This window comes from Hyaena hyaena, unplaced genomic scaffold (assembly GCF_003009895.1).
Source record: "Hyaena hyaena isolate Hyena2069 unplaced genomic scaffold, ASM300989v1 scaffold_391, whole genome shotgun sequence".
In the NCBI taxonomy this organism is placed as follows: domain Eukaryota; kingdom Metazoa; phylum Chordata; class Mammalia; order Carnivora; family Hyaenidae; genus Hyaena; species Hyaena hyaena.
The window spans coordinates 931,263-945,098 of record NW_024081024.1 but is presented as its reverse complement, the minus strand read 5'-3'; the positions used below and the strand labels follow the sequence as shown (position 1 = coordinate 945,098).

The 13,836-nt window shown below is 34.4% G+C and overlaps 1 protein-coding gene across 1 annotated transcript in view; it reads right to left on the bottom strand.

The window, feature by feature from the left end:
* Window positions 1–13,836, bottom strand: part of LOC120244774 (probable ATP-dependent RNA helicase DDX60) — a 103,069-nt gene that overhangs the window by 66,415 nt on the left and 22,818 nt on the right. Inside the window, exons 9-13 of the mRNA XM_039251511.1 lie at window positions 10,926–11,067; window positions 9,822–9,977; window positions 6,658–6,763; window positions 5,840–5,955; window positions 3,931–4,091 (exon numbers count right to left, since the gene is read on the bottom strand). Of these exons, the coding sequence (XP_039107442.1) occupies window positions 3,931–4,091; window positions 5,840–5,955; window positions 6,658–6,763; window positions 9,822–9,977; window positions 10,926–11,067 (681 nt within the window). The remainder of the gene's footprint in view (window positions 1–3,930; window positions 4,092–5,839; window positions 5,956–6,657; window positions 6,764–9,821; window positions 9,978–10,925; window positions 11,068–13,836) is intronic.

The window sequence follows — 13,836 nt, the reverse complement described above, 5'->3', positions numbered from 1 at the left end:
TAATATCTAAACATTGCCTATAATAAAGTCAATATTGTCATATTTTCTCAATACTTAATTCTAATCAATATTATCTGAGGCGTCTCAATGTTTTCATCTATCAGATGCATGGTCTTGGGTTAGCTCAGCATGGTTCTTTCTCAATAAGATAAGGGTGACCCTTGGCATTTTGCCATGCACAATTTTTATTATATCTTGAATATGCAGACTTACTGAACAGTTGCTAGAAAGGCACACTTATGCAGTGCTGAGGGTGTTTAGTTACAATGAGAGAATTTATTTAACTACTAATAATGTAAAAAAATGGGACTGTCCTCCAGTCTTCCTACCTTATCGTATGTAATAAGAATTTTTGCAAACTCTCTATTTTATAACATCTCTAAAAAATCGAAAATGCACATCACCTTCTTGGTAGCTCTGCGTGAAAGAGGAAAAGTTGTAATTGGATGAGCTCATTAACAATAAAATTGGCTATGAAAATATAAAGAAAGTTGTCACCACAAGGAGAAACACAATGATCACTTACCTGGACTTGAAGAGGCTACTTTTTGACTATTAAAGCAAAAGCCCCTATTTTGGCTTGAACTTTTTAAAAAATTTAAAATATTTAAAGTTTACATCGTGGTGGTTTAATATACGTATACATTGTATAAGAATTCCCTCCATTGGGTTAATCAAACCATCCATTACCTCACATATTTATCTTTTGGGGGGGTGAGAACATTTAAAATCTACTGTCTTAGCAAATTTCACTGATCAACTACAGCCACTATATTTTATATTAGCTCCTCAGACATTCATTATACAGCTAAAAGTTTGTATCCTTTTCCCAACCTCTACCTATTGCTGCTAGTCAGTCTGTGACAACCATTTTTCTATTCTCTGCTTCTAATGAATTTAACCTTTTTCTTTTTTTTTTTTATTTCACATATAAGTGATGATATGCAATATTTATCTTTCTCTGTCGGGTTTACTTCACTCAGCAATGCCAGGTTTATCCATGTTGTCGCAAATGGCAAGAACTCCTTCTTATGGCGGAATATCTTCTTTTGTGTATGAATATACCACATCCTCTTTATCCAATCATCCCTTGATGAATGTTTACACTGTTTCCACATCTTGGCTATTGCAAGTAATGCTGCCATGAAGATGGAAGTGCAGAGATCTCTTCTATGGTCTGTTTTCATTTCCTTTGATATATACCCAGAAGTGGATTGGTAGTTCCTATGGTAGTTCTATTTTTAATTTTTTTAGTAACCTCCATATTGTTTTCAGAGTAGCTGCACCATTTACATTTCTACACACAGGAAACAAGAGTTCCCTGTTCTCCAAATGCTTGCCAACACTTGTTACCTCCTGTCTTTTCCATGACAGCTATTCTGATAGGTCTGAGATGACATTTCATTGTGGTTTTGACTTGCATTTCCCTGATGATTGGTGATGTTGAGCACCTTTTCATTTACCTGTTGGCCATTCATATATCTTCTTTGAAAAAAATTCTTTTTAGTACTCAGCCCATTTTTAATAGGACTGTTTTGCTATTAATATGTTCTTTATATATTTTAGACATTAACTCCTTATTAGATACATATTTTGCAAATATCCTCTCCCATAGAGTAGACTGCCTTTTCATTTCATTGATGGTTTCCTTTGCCATACAGAAGCTTTTTAGTTTGATGTATACTCACTTATTTATTTTTGCTTCTGTTACCTTTGCTTTTGATGTCAAATTAAAAAAAATCATTGCTAAGAGCAATGCCAAGGCACTTATTCCATTTTCTTCTAGGAGTTTTATGGTTTTAGGTCTTTCATTCAAGTCTTTGAGTTGATTTTTGTGTATGATGTATGGTAGGAGTCTAGTTTCATTCTTTTGCAGGTGGATGTCGAATTTTCCCAACACCATTTATTAAACTGTCTTTCCCCCCATTATATATTCTAGCCTACTTTTTCTTGAAACAATCATGTATGTGTGGGGTTATTTTTGGCTCTCTATTATGTTCTACTGATCTATGTGTCTGTTTTTGTGCCAGTATCATGTTTTGTAGTATATCTTGAAATCTAGAATTGTGATACTTCCAGTTTTGTTCATCTTTATCAAGATTACTTTGACTATTTGGAGTCCTTTGTGGTTCCATGAAAATTTTAGGATTATTTCTTCTAGTTCTGTGGAAAATATTGTTGGTAGTTTGATAGGGTATGCATTAAATCTGTAGATTGCTTTGGGTAGTATGGACATTTTGACAATAATTCTTCTAATCAATGAGCATGAAGTGTCTTTCCATTTTTTTGTCACTTTCAATTTCTTTCCTTGATGTTTTATAGTTTTCAGAACACAGGTCTTTTACCTCTTTGGTAAAATTTATTTCTAGATATTTTGATGCAATTGTAAATGAAATTATTATCTTAATTTCTCTTTCTGCTAGTGTTTTATTTGTGTATAGAAACATAACAGATTTGTGTTTATTAATTTTGTATACTAAAACTTTACTGAATTCATTCATTAGTTCTAAAAGTATTTTGGTGAAGTCTTTAGAGATTTTATATATAATTTACCATCTGCAAATGGTGAAAGTTTTACCTCTACCTTACTGATTTGGAGGCCTTTTATTTCTTTTTCTTGCTTAATTGCTCTAACCAGGGTTTCCAGTACTATTATGAATAAAAGTGGTGAGGGAGGCATCCTTGTCTTGTTTCTTATCTTAAAGAAAATGCTTTCAGGTTTTCACCTTTATCATTATGTAATGACTTTCTTTGTTTCTCATTACAGTCTTTGCCTTAAAGTCTATTTTCTCTAAATTAAATATAGCCACCCCTGAATTATTTGGTTTCTATTTGCATGTAGTATCTTTTTCCATCCCTCTACTTTCAGTCAGTGTGTATCTTTAAAGCTGAAGTTAGTCAAGTCTCTTTTAGACAGCATATAGTAGGGTCTTTTATCATTATTAGTATTAGTATTAGTGTTCACTCAGCCACTTTATGTCTTTTGATTAGCTAATTTAGGCCGTTTACATTTAAATTAACTATTAATAGGTATTGACTTACTATTGTCACTAATTTTTTTCTGGCTTTGTTCTTCTCTTTTCTCTTCCTTTGTGATCTGAAAGTTTTCTATAGTATAATGCTTAGGGTCTGTTCACTGCTTTTAAAGTATGCAAATCAGCCTCTTTCAGAGAAAGATAGGGAATGAGTATTTCAGTCTGCTGCCTCTGTCCTGAGCCCTGGGAAGATAGGCAGACTAAAGTCTTGTAGATCTTGTGGATGCAAGCTTTGTTGGCATTTCAAAGTTAGATGTTTTAGGGAGGCTCATTCCTCAGGTAGAACTCCAAAGTTGGAGTGTCAGACCAACAATCTAGTCCCAACCCATTCCTTCTGAGAGAAAAATTGAGACTTCTGAGTTCTCTCCCAAGCGTACATCTCTGCATCAGTGGAGGGGTTTTGGCAACAGTGTGTCTCAGCCTCTTCTACCTGTTTCATTGTGGGTTTTTTCTCATCGGTCCAAGGTGTAGGAGTTATTTCTCTAGTTTTTGGATTACCTTCAGGGAGAATTCTTCTGTATGTGTCTGTAAATTCATTGTGTCTATGGGAGGAAATGACTTCAAGAAACTCCTATATCGTCATTGTAGACCAGAACTCCCAAAGAACTATATTTTTAATTTTACTTCTACATTTCTAAATCCAAAGCTTTAGTAATGTAATATCTTATATTCATTTTCAAATATATATATATATTTTATTATGTACAGAGGATCATATATAACCTTTTATATGGAGGCTAGACTTTCTTAGCAAGTCAATAAAATAATGTAAGTGATCATATATAAAAAGAAAAAGCACAGTATGGAAAGGAACTACCGAAGGAACTGAACAAATATCAAGTTAAGAAAAGACCCAAAAAATGTTTTGAAATGTGATAGAATTAAAAGAACCTACGTGTGCCTTTTTGTTCTTGGGTACACTGAAATTCCTCTTAGGCTTGACAGCTTGAGTTACAACAGTTTTTGGAGAGACTGATTCTAATGAACTCCCATAAAATCGTTGAAAAACATGATACTTCTGCCGAGACCTAAGAACACGAGGATCTCTACATTTTTCTGAAAAAAAAAAAAAAAAAAAAAAAAGACTTGAAATGTAAAACTATTATATTTTTTCAATAGCATTCTCACTAATTCTTCATGCCATCCCACCCACACATGTATTTGTTAGTTTGGAATAGTAATTTAGTCTGATTTACTTTTGTTAAAGAGGTTAATCATAAGTCAGGCTAATTTTTGTCTATGGAATAATTCCTTACCTTACTTAAAGGACAGAAGTGACAAAACACTCTTTCACTATCTACCTCCCAAATATCAGGATGCTACAAAGAATGACAGATTGTAGGTATTACCTCTGTTATGTGCTCTGTGAATGAGTTTGAGAAGAAAGTAGAGGCAAAATCTAGAAGATATCCATCTTAGATATTCTGGCTTCTGGCATCAGGTGATAGGAAAATTCTTACTCCAAACTATAGCCACAGAGCCAAGAGCTTGGCAGCTGAAAAATACTTTCACTATGGAAAACTCCATGACATAGGAAATCCCAACAATCAAGTTATGACTTGCTCCCACACCCAAAGCAAGCTACCATTTAAGGAATAATTAAGCTAGTTAATTTTTCTATGTCTATATCTACATATATCAAATTAAACCGCTTTGAAGGGTTTAATCCAAAAGACCCCCTCACATCTTTCAGGATCTTAGTAGCTGTTTATACAAGCACGTTGATAAGTACTTCATATGAGCAAGTTTACCATGCACAGTCCTCGGTTCTTCTGTAAGTTTTGTCAGCTAGAAGGAGGGTGGAGGTAAGCATCGGGATGGACAAAGATGAGATGAAGACAACGGATGAACCAATGAGAAAAGATCCCTAATTCAATCTCCGTTGATCTACTGTTAGTGGTTTCATGAGCCTCTTTTTACAGTTCTAACCATCCTGAGCATCAGGCACATAAAAAGCTGATACATGGTACATATAATCAATTGGGTGATGTGAGAGTAGCTGAAATTGCTTGGAAGACTATGGCCTTGGTATTTTGAACTTCAAGGAATACACAGATATCTTGGTTAATATCTGTGGAATAATAATTCATCTGTGGAATAATAAAATATGGAAATAACCATATTTCTTTAAAATGGCTTCTAATTATTGTGGGGACAAATGCAACTTTGGTTCACTTCCTTGGATATCTGCAGATCTGTGTACCTATGACTATTAGTAAACAGAGTGAGATTTCTTCATGACCATCTTTATGATCATATACCTAAATACCTTGTAGACTATTACTATTCAAGAAATATAATTTGTGAGGTGCCTGGGTGGCTCAGTAGGTTACGTTTCTGACTCTTGATTTCAGCTCAGGTCATGATCTCACAGTTGTGAAATCAAGCCCTGAGTCTGCTTAAGATTCTGTCTCTGCCTCTCATTCTGCCTTTCCCCCAGTTGCATACACGCGCATATGAGCTCTCTCTCAAAAAACATTAAATTAAAAAAAAGAAATGTAACTAGTGGCTCATGATAATTTTTCATTACAAAATAAAAAGCAGAGAGTGAAATTGATTTTAAATTTTTTTAATGTTTATTTATTTTTGAGAGAGAGACAGAGCATGAGCGGGGAATGGGCAGAGAGAGAGGGAGACACAGAATCCGAAGCCCCAGGCTTCTGAGCTGTCAGCAAAGAGCCTAACAAGGGGCTTGAAATAACAAACCAAGAGATCATGACCTGAGCTAAAATCAGACGCTTAACTGACTGAGCTACCCAGGTGCCCCTGATTTTAATTTATTCCACCAGAGTCTCAGAACTCACCATCATATTGACACTTTGTCCTGTCATAATCATCACTAAGCGGTCTATGAGAATGCCAATGCACAAGTTCATCAAATTCTTTTTGTTTAACCAGTGAAGTTACAGTAGGATCATCGCTATGAAACAAAAAGATATATATGCATATTTTAAATTTCATACTTCCAAACAGAACACAGCAAAGATTTCATTTTATAATATTTTTTAAAAATCACAGCTACCTTTCCTCTTCCTGTGAGATGATGCAGGTGTTGGAATCCAAAAAGCAGTTTGTTAAGTGCTTAAAAACCCAGATCTACCCCACATCTCTAACAGTATCAGCAACATCAACAAATATTCATTAGTTAATCCATTATTTAAAAACATCAGCTGGAGTACTTTTTAAAAAATTTTTATTTATGTAGTTTGAGAGACAGAAAGAGAGCTGCATGTGTGCACACGCATTGGCAAGGGAGGGCAGAGAGTGGGAGGGAGAGAAAGAATCCCAAGCAGGCTCTGCACAGCCCGCATAGTCAGTTGCAAGGCTTGATCTTACCAACTGTGAGATCATGACCTGAGCCAAAATTAAGAAGTCAAACACTTGACCAACTGGGCCACCCAGGCAACCCCCAGCTGGATTAATCCTACTCTAAGATTAAAACCATGTTGATTTTAACCTAGTTAAGATCAAAGACACTGATAAATTTGCTATTAAACTCATTGGGTATTACAAACACATACTGCATCTAATATATTCCATTTTATCTGTTGCACTTCATAGAATCTTTAATGAGTAAATCATCTATCCACCCAACTATTTGTACAGACATTTTTGTTTTTACCTCTTTAATAAAGGCAAATTTTTCAAAATGTCACCAACAAACTTATCAAGCAATTCACAAGACATAGGAATAAAACCCAAATTAGGAATCTTTTCCTTGGAGGTATCTGTAAACAAGTAAAAAAAAAAATTAAGACAATGTCAAATGTGAAACTTTCATACAGGAATATTATATATCATTTTCGAAAACATTACATTAAAAAGCATTTTTCACTGATTTTATTTGCATTTATCAATTCCAGACCTTCCCATAAAGCTATTACCCACATTAAAACATTTTGGAACATAGCAGAGTATAATGAAATAGGCAGCATTTAGGCACGTAGGTAGGTAGGTAGAAAAATACCTGTGTCCTACTTATTCCTTTTATTATCCCCTATTATAAGGAATTTGAATATAGGACTCTCACTCAGATATATTCTCTATAAATACTTTTAAGAAAATTAAATAAAAAAGAAGTTAGGAGAAAATATATAGATAATAACAAAATTTGATATCATTACAGTATTTTCTTACATGCTCTTTGATATCCATACATAGATGTATCTATGTATATATGTATTTGTACATATACACATACACCTGATAGATACCATACATATCACATACATCCTATATATATTTGGCTAACAAATGTTTTTTTTATTAATATCTGCCTCATAATTCTTGATAACCTGCTATTGCTGTGCCCATTATCCCCTTGGTGTTCACTGTTCCTGTGTTTGCCTAACATCTTCCTCCTGCAAGTCTCTGCAACTCTTTGCCTGAATACTTTTCTTCTTACAGCCATATGAAGAAGGCCAGAAGTACTAAGTCTTCAGTGCCCCGGAGATAGCCCTCAGCCAAAATTGTGACAAGAGTTTCAGGGTAAATGTTCCAGGCTCTTCAGGTGAGTCATCTCGGAGGTTGTTTAACACTATTCTAAGATTCTCAGTAAAATCTACCTGTAGTTGCCCACAGTAGAAACCAGTAGCATGTCCTACAATGGTTTTGTTCTCTTCCTGATCTTACCTAACCACTCCCTTATTTGATCTTTCTGGGATCAATAAATTACTTGCCCTCAAGAGTGTGTATCTGGTAAAGGGTGCCTGGGTAGCTCAGTGGTTGAGCGTCCAATTTCAGCTCAGGTCACGATTCCACAGTTCATGGGTTTGAGCCCTGCTTTGAGCTCTGTGATGACAGCCTGGAGCTTGCTTTAGATTCTCTGTCTCCCTCTCACTCTGCCCATTCCCCACGTGCACTCTGTTGCTCTCTTGAAAAAAAAAAAAAACCACTTAAAATTTAAAAAAAAAATTTTAAGAGTCTTTGGTGAAACTCATCTGGACATAAATGTATATATATTCTTCCCCCTATTTGGAAATATATTAACACATCCCAAATTCCCAATAGCTTTCCTTCACATATTCCTTAGGGGAACCTTTTATTCTTCCTGAATTCATCATGTGGAAATAACTTTCATGATGCTATGACGGATAAATTAGTTTTTGTATTTCTAACAATTTTGAATTATTTCTTCATTCTTAAATGATATTTTAAGAATTATTTGTAATTTCACTATATTCTGATCTCCATCATTGTTATAGGGAAGTCCATTATACACTAATTTTTGTTATTTAACTATTGTTCTTTTATTTTTTTGTATTCTCTAATTTTACTATATTGTATCCAGTGTGTATATTTACCTATGAGTGTGTATGTGCATATGTTTAATTTACCCCACTTGGGATTCATCATACATCCTCATATGTGCAATTCTTATCTTTCATCAATCCAGGCAATACCCAGCCAGATCTCTTCAAATATTGTCTACCCTACATTGGTTCATTCTTTCCTTCTGAATCTCCAAGTGAAGGAAAGGCTTGACTTCTTTGTTATATCTTCTTTATTGACATATCTTTTATTTATTTATTTATTTATTTATTTTTTAAAGATTTTTTATTTATTTCTAGGAGAGAGAGAGAGAGACAGCGTGAGCAGGGGAGGGTCAGAGAGAGAGGGAGTCACAGACTGAAACAGGCTCCAGGCTCTGAGCTGGCAGTCAGCACAGAGACCGACGCGGGGCTCGAACCCACGAACCGCGAGATCATGACCTAAGCGAAAGTCGGACGCCCAACCGACTAAGCCACCCAGGCGCCCCAACATATCTTTTATATTGTTTCCTCTCTTATTTATTTTTTCTTAAGTTTTTCCAGCATAAAGCTGTAACTGTCGTATAACATTGTGTAAGCTTAAGATGTATAACATATAACCATATAACATGGTCATCTCTACTTTTAACTGTAATTCTTTTGATCTGTTTCCAGTTTACTCATTCCCTTCAGCAATATCCAATCTTTTTAACCTAACCATTAACAATATTTTCATTTCTGCAACTTTGGTTACTTTATTTCCCATGTTTCAAATTTCATATTTTATTTTTTTAAGCATTTTAAATACACAGATAGTATATTCTACTTTTGATAATTACAAAATATGAAGTTCTACCTCTGTAGATTATTGTTTCTCATAGCAGCTTATTTCCTGTCACTTTATAAATTTGTATTTGTACTTATATTTGGCAGAGTATGAGTAAAATCTGTATCCTGTAAAACCAGGCCTTACGATATTTTCTGTCTACAGAGAATGCACTAGATTCTTCTGATCACCTTAATTATCTGGCTTACAATTATCTTGACCCTACTAACTTGGTCATTGAAACCCCAGATTCTTGGGGAAATGGACTTATAATTAGAAATTATCAGAGTAATTTATTTTGAATTACCTAGAGATCAGTCTCTCCCTTTATTTTTAGCTCCTGGAATTTCGCTTCTATTTTTTTGAGCCTAGCTGTGATAATACAAAAAGATGTTTGGTGTGTCTGACCAGCATTTCAATTGTTTCCCAAAAGAGATTTTCACCTAATCAATACTGCCATATTGATAGAAATGAAAGCCACATATAACTGTTTTTTTTTTAAATTGGCAACAATTAGTTATGAGCAAAACATAGAACTCTTTAAAATTACACTCACAGCACATCACCCCAATGATACAGTGAAAGGTAACTTATTATTAAAATGCTTAGTGCCAGAAAACAATTTAGGCCTGCAGCATTTAGTTAGTGGTGCATTCAAGACATTTTCAGAGATTTGAACTCTCATTTCAAATTAATTTAGAGATTTATTACCTTTGATTGGCGAGGGATTCTTTTCAAGAAAAGAAAGTTTTGTTGTTCTCAGAGGAAATGGCTTTCCAACAGAAAACTTTCCGACCAACTTTGACACAGTATTCCAGAGATGTTCATAATCCTTCATAATGGCATCCCCCAAATTCAAATGTAGACCTATATAATATTTAAAAGTACTAAATATTAAAAGTAATTCCTATATACACAGAAGCACACATTTTGACTAAATTCATAGAGTTCTGAAATAATTCTCAAACAGTGAAATTTTCACTGAGTTCCACACTATACCTAAATGAATATGGTCCCTAATGAGACTATAGATTTTTGAATTATCTTGTTTTCCCATAGTTAAGATTACAACTGTCTTAACTAACAATAACCGTGAATATCAATTTGATAAGGTTAAGAAAAGATTATGCTACATATAACTTTTACAACCAATAAAACTGAATAAAGCTTATATGTCAGAGATGAGAAAATTTGTAGAGGGTTGCTAAATTTAAATACAGTTAACTCATTCCAATGTTTGCAAGGCGTAGGAACCAAATTCTAGAGGTCAAAGAAGTTTCAATAATGTTCAGTGGGTTATAGCTCTCTTAAAACATGTTTTATTTTTCTCTGGCTATTAAAAAACAGGAGAAAATTGATTCTAAGAAAATAATTCAAAGAAACAAAAATAAATTTTAATTTTTAAATTTTTTCCAAATATATAAATCAGCTTTATCTTTGGAAAAAAGTCAAAATTCCCTAAATATTTCATACTAATAGGTTGATTATATCAACTAGAGTAAATATTTTTAAATGTTATTCATATATTTAAGTGAAAAATTCAACTGTTAAAATTATCTAGAAAGGCCAAATACCCAAACACATATTTTTTCTAAGAATACTTGTGGAGCATATTAAGTTAAAATTTTAAAAAATATAACATTCACTCTGATTGCAACTAAATAAACTTAAATGCATGTATAAACAAAGATTGGAAGGAAAATAATTGCTATGTTATATGTTGGACATATAGGAAAATTATTTTGAAGTTTCAAATCCTTTATAATGTTTATCTCTGGATGAAAATACAGTTATTATAAGATATTAAGATGATACCTTCAACATCTTCATTTTCATAGTAAAAAGCAATATTCTTCAACAAAAGCTCATCACTTAAGTCAGACAGGTGAATTAAATTCAGATTCCAAAATTCAAAAATGTTTATATTACTTAGGATGAAATATTCACACCACTTTTTCTGAAAATTAGAAATAAAAACAGGTCATTGACAATTGCTATATTAGCAATAAACTATACTTCAACTTCAAGCACATCAATAATCCAACGAAAGGCAAGTTGGAAACATTCTTCTAATTCTTATTAGTGTAAGAACTTTTAGGCTGGATAATGATCAATGCTTTATATCTAAAAAGACTGGGTCATAAAATAAAATCAAACTGACCAAAAAATCAATTCAGCACCATTCTTTATTCTCAATCATAGAAATCTGTGTTTGACTCAATACAATATTTTTCTCACACTAATCCACAGATATAGTCCCGATGTTACAGAAATACTTTTGGTTTCAAATGCGCATCTGTTCTTTACTAAGGTTTTAGTGTTTTCCAATTTTACTTTCAGTTCAAAAGTGGATTTAAAATATAGCATTTGATTGTGCAGGGGAAGATGCTGAATCCTTGAAACTCAAAGATTCCCTTCCATCTACTTTGATGTGTTCCTGTGGAGTTTATGGTAGTGAGGCTAACCTCATGACTAACAAGCAGAATGTTTTCACTGGCCACCTGAGTTCAGAGTTTAGAAGACATGAGTAGACAACCTCAGCAAATGAAAGCCTAGTCATCTTTTCAGTCAATGATAGTGTTTGGGGAATAAAGTTCAGCAGGGGGAAAACCAAGTCTTCTCTGCTCCACATTCCCTCAAGGATAAAACCAAACACTTTCCAAATGTGAACAATTTATTGATCTCTATTGATGTGGAAATTAAACCCAGCATTATCCAATAGAAATGTAACATGGGAGGGGCGCCTGGGTGGCTTAGTCGGTTAAGTGTCCGACTTTCGCTTAGGTCATGATCTCGCGGTTCGTGGGTTCGAGCCCCGCATCGGGCTCTGTGCTGACTGCCAGCTCAGAGCCTGGAGCCTGTTTCAGTCTGTGACTCCCTCTCTCTCTGACCCTCCCCTGCTCACGCTGTCTCTCTCTCTCTCCTAGAAATAAATAAAACATTAAAAAAAAAAATTTAAAAAAAAAAAAAAAAGAAATGTAACATGGGCAAAGAGCATATATCATTCTAAATTTTCTAGAAGTCACATTTAAAAAAAACAAGCAAAATTAATTTATTGATCTAATACAACATATCCAAAATGTTATCATTTCAATGTGTAATCAATGTAAAAATATTAACAGAATAGTTATGTTCTTCATACTAAATTCTTTTAAAATCTGGTGTTTCTTTTATGCTTAGAACACATCTCAATTCACATTTCAAATGCTCAACTTATACTTGTGGCTGTAGGCTACTGCTTTGAACAACCTAGCTTCGACCACATAAGTTAGGGAGCCTGCCCAAGGTTCATGAGAAGTCATAAATATCAAAGTAGGAGCCTCCTACCTATAGTGTGGTTTAAACAATAAGAAAACACTAAAGAGCCATAGAGCGGTTCTCAAACTTCAGCATAAGCCTCACCTGGAAAGATTTTCAGATAAAACACAGATTACTAGGCATCACCCCCAGAGACTGATTCAGTAGTTCTGGAGTAGAGCCTAAGAATCTACATTCCTAACATGTTCCCAGGTGATGCTGATACTGTTTGTCAAGGGAACCATACTTGGGAAACCACTGTCACGTAAGGTTCATCCCATGCAAATCTTTTCACATAATACTACTTAGTAAACAGTAATGTGTAAAAATAGTATAGCCAATATTTCTCATGATTTACACTTCATAGAGGAAGTGCCTCCATGTGGTCTCCAAGTGTCAAGATCTGAGTAAACATAAAACTCTCCCTTCAGTTTGCTTAGTTGCTTTCCCCAGAGGCCTCGGAATATGCCTTTCATTGTGAACATTTCAGAGGCTACCTGAATTTACACTTGCAGCCACTGGGTGCTACCAAAATGAAGCATGGAGAATAGAAAAACACAGAGGGATGTTTGACTATGGGATAATCAGCTGTTTCCCCACATCAAGAGAGCAGAGATGGTGGGAAGGGCACAGATTTGGAGGCTGGAGAGAGATGACGTTAGCCCCAGCTTGATCACTCAGTTGTGCTAATGGGCCACTTAGCCTTTCCGAGCCCAAGTTTTTCATTTGTAAAATGAGGATATAAGAGGAATACTATTATTATTATATCTTAATGGGGTAATATAGGTAAAGTACACACATAAATCTGGTGCAAAACAACTAGCAGCTATTCCTATCTTGCCCAGCAATCCATGCCATCCTAATTAAACAATGATGCTTTCTACCAACTAAACCACAATGTCCTGCAGAACCATCTTAGAACATTCGACAAATTAGAAAGACCTCGTAATACCCTTTTCACCTCATGACGATTGTCCATTAAAAAATAAATTGTTAACTCTATAAATGAGGGGCGCCTGGGTGGCTCAGGTGGGTAAGCATGCAATGCTTGATTTTGGCTCAAGTCATGATCTCACAGTTCTTGAGATCAAGTCCCCTGTGGGGCTGTGTGCTGACAGCATGGAGTCTGCTTGGGATTCTTTCTCTCTCTCTCTCTCTCTCTCAAAATAAATAAATAAATCTTTAAAAAATACCTGGAGGAAAGTTCCCCAATGGAACTTAAGATATAGGAAAATATTTTCTCTCCCAGCATCAGCAGAACCACATAGTATTGTGTCCACTACAACACAAAAAACCTTTTAACACTTCTCTTAGATCAGTTGTAAATGTCCACAAATACAAACTTAGATAAACAATCACTATATCTTTCTGTTTCTTAAATTTAATTGTTGATCCTATATCCTTTATGCTATTTTAATAAATAGAATCT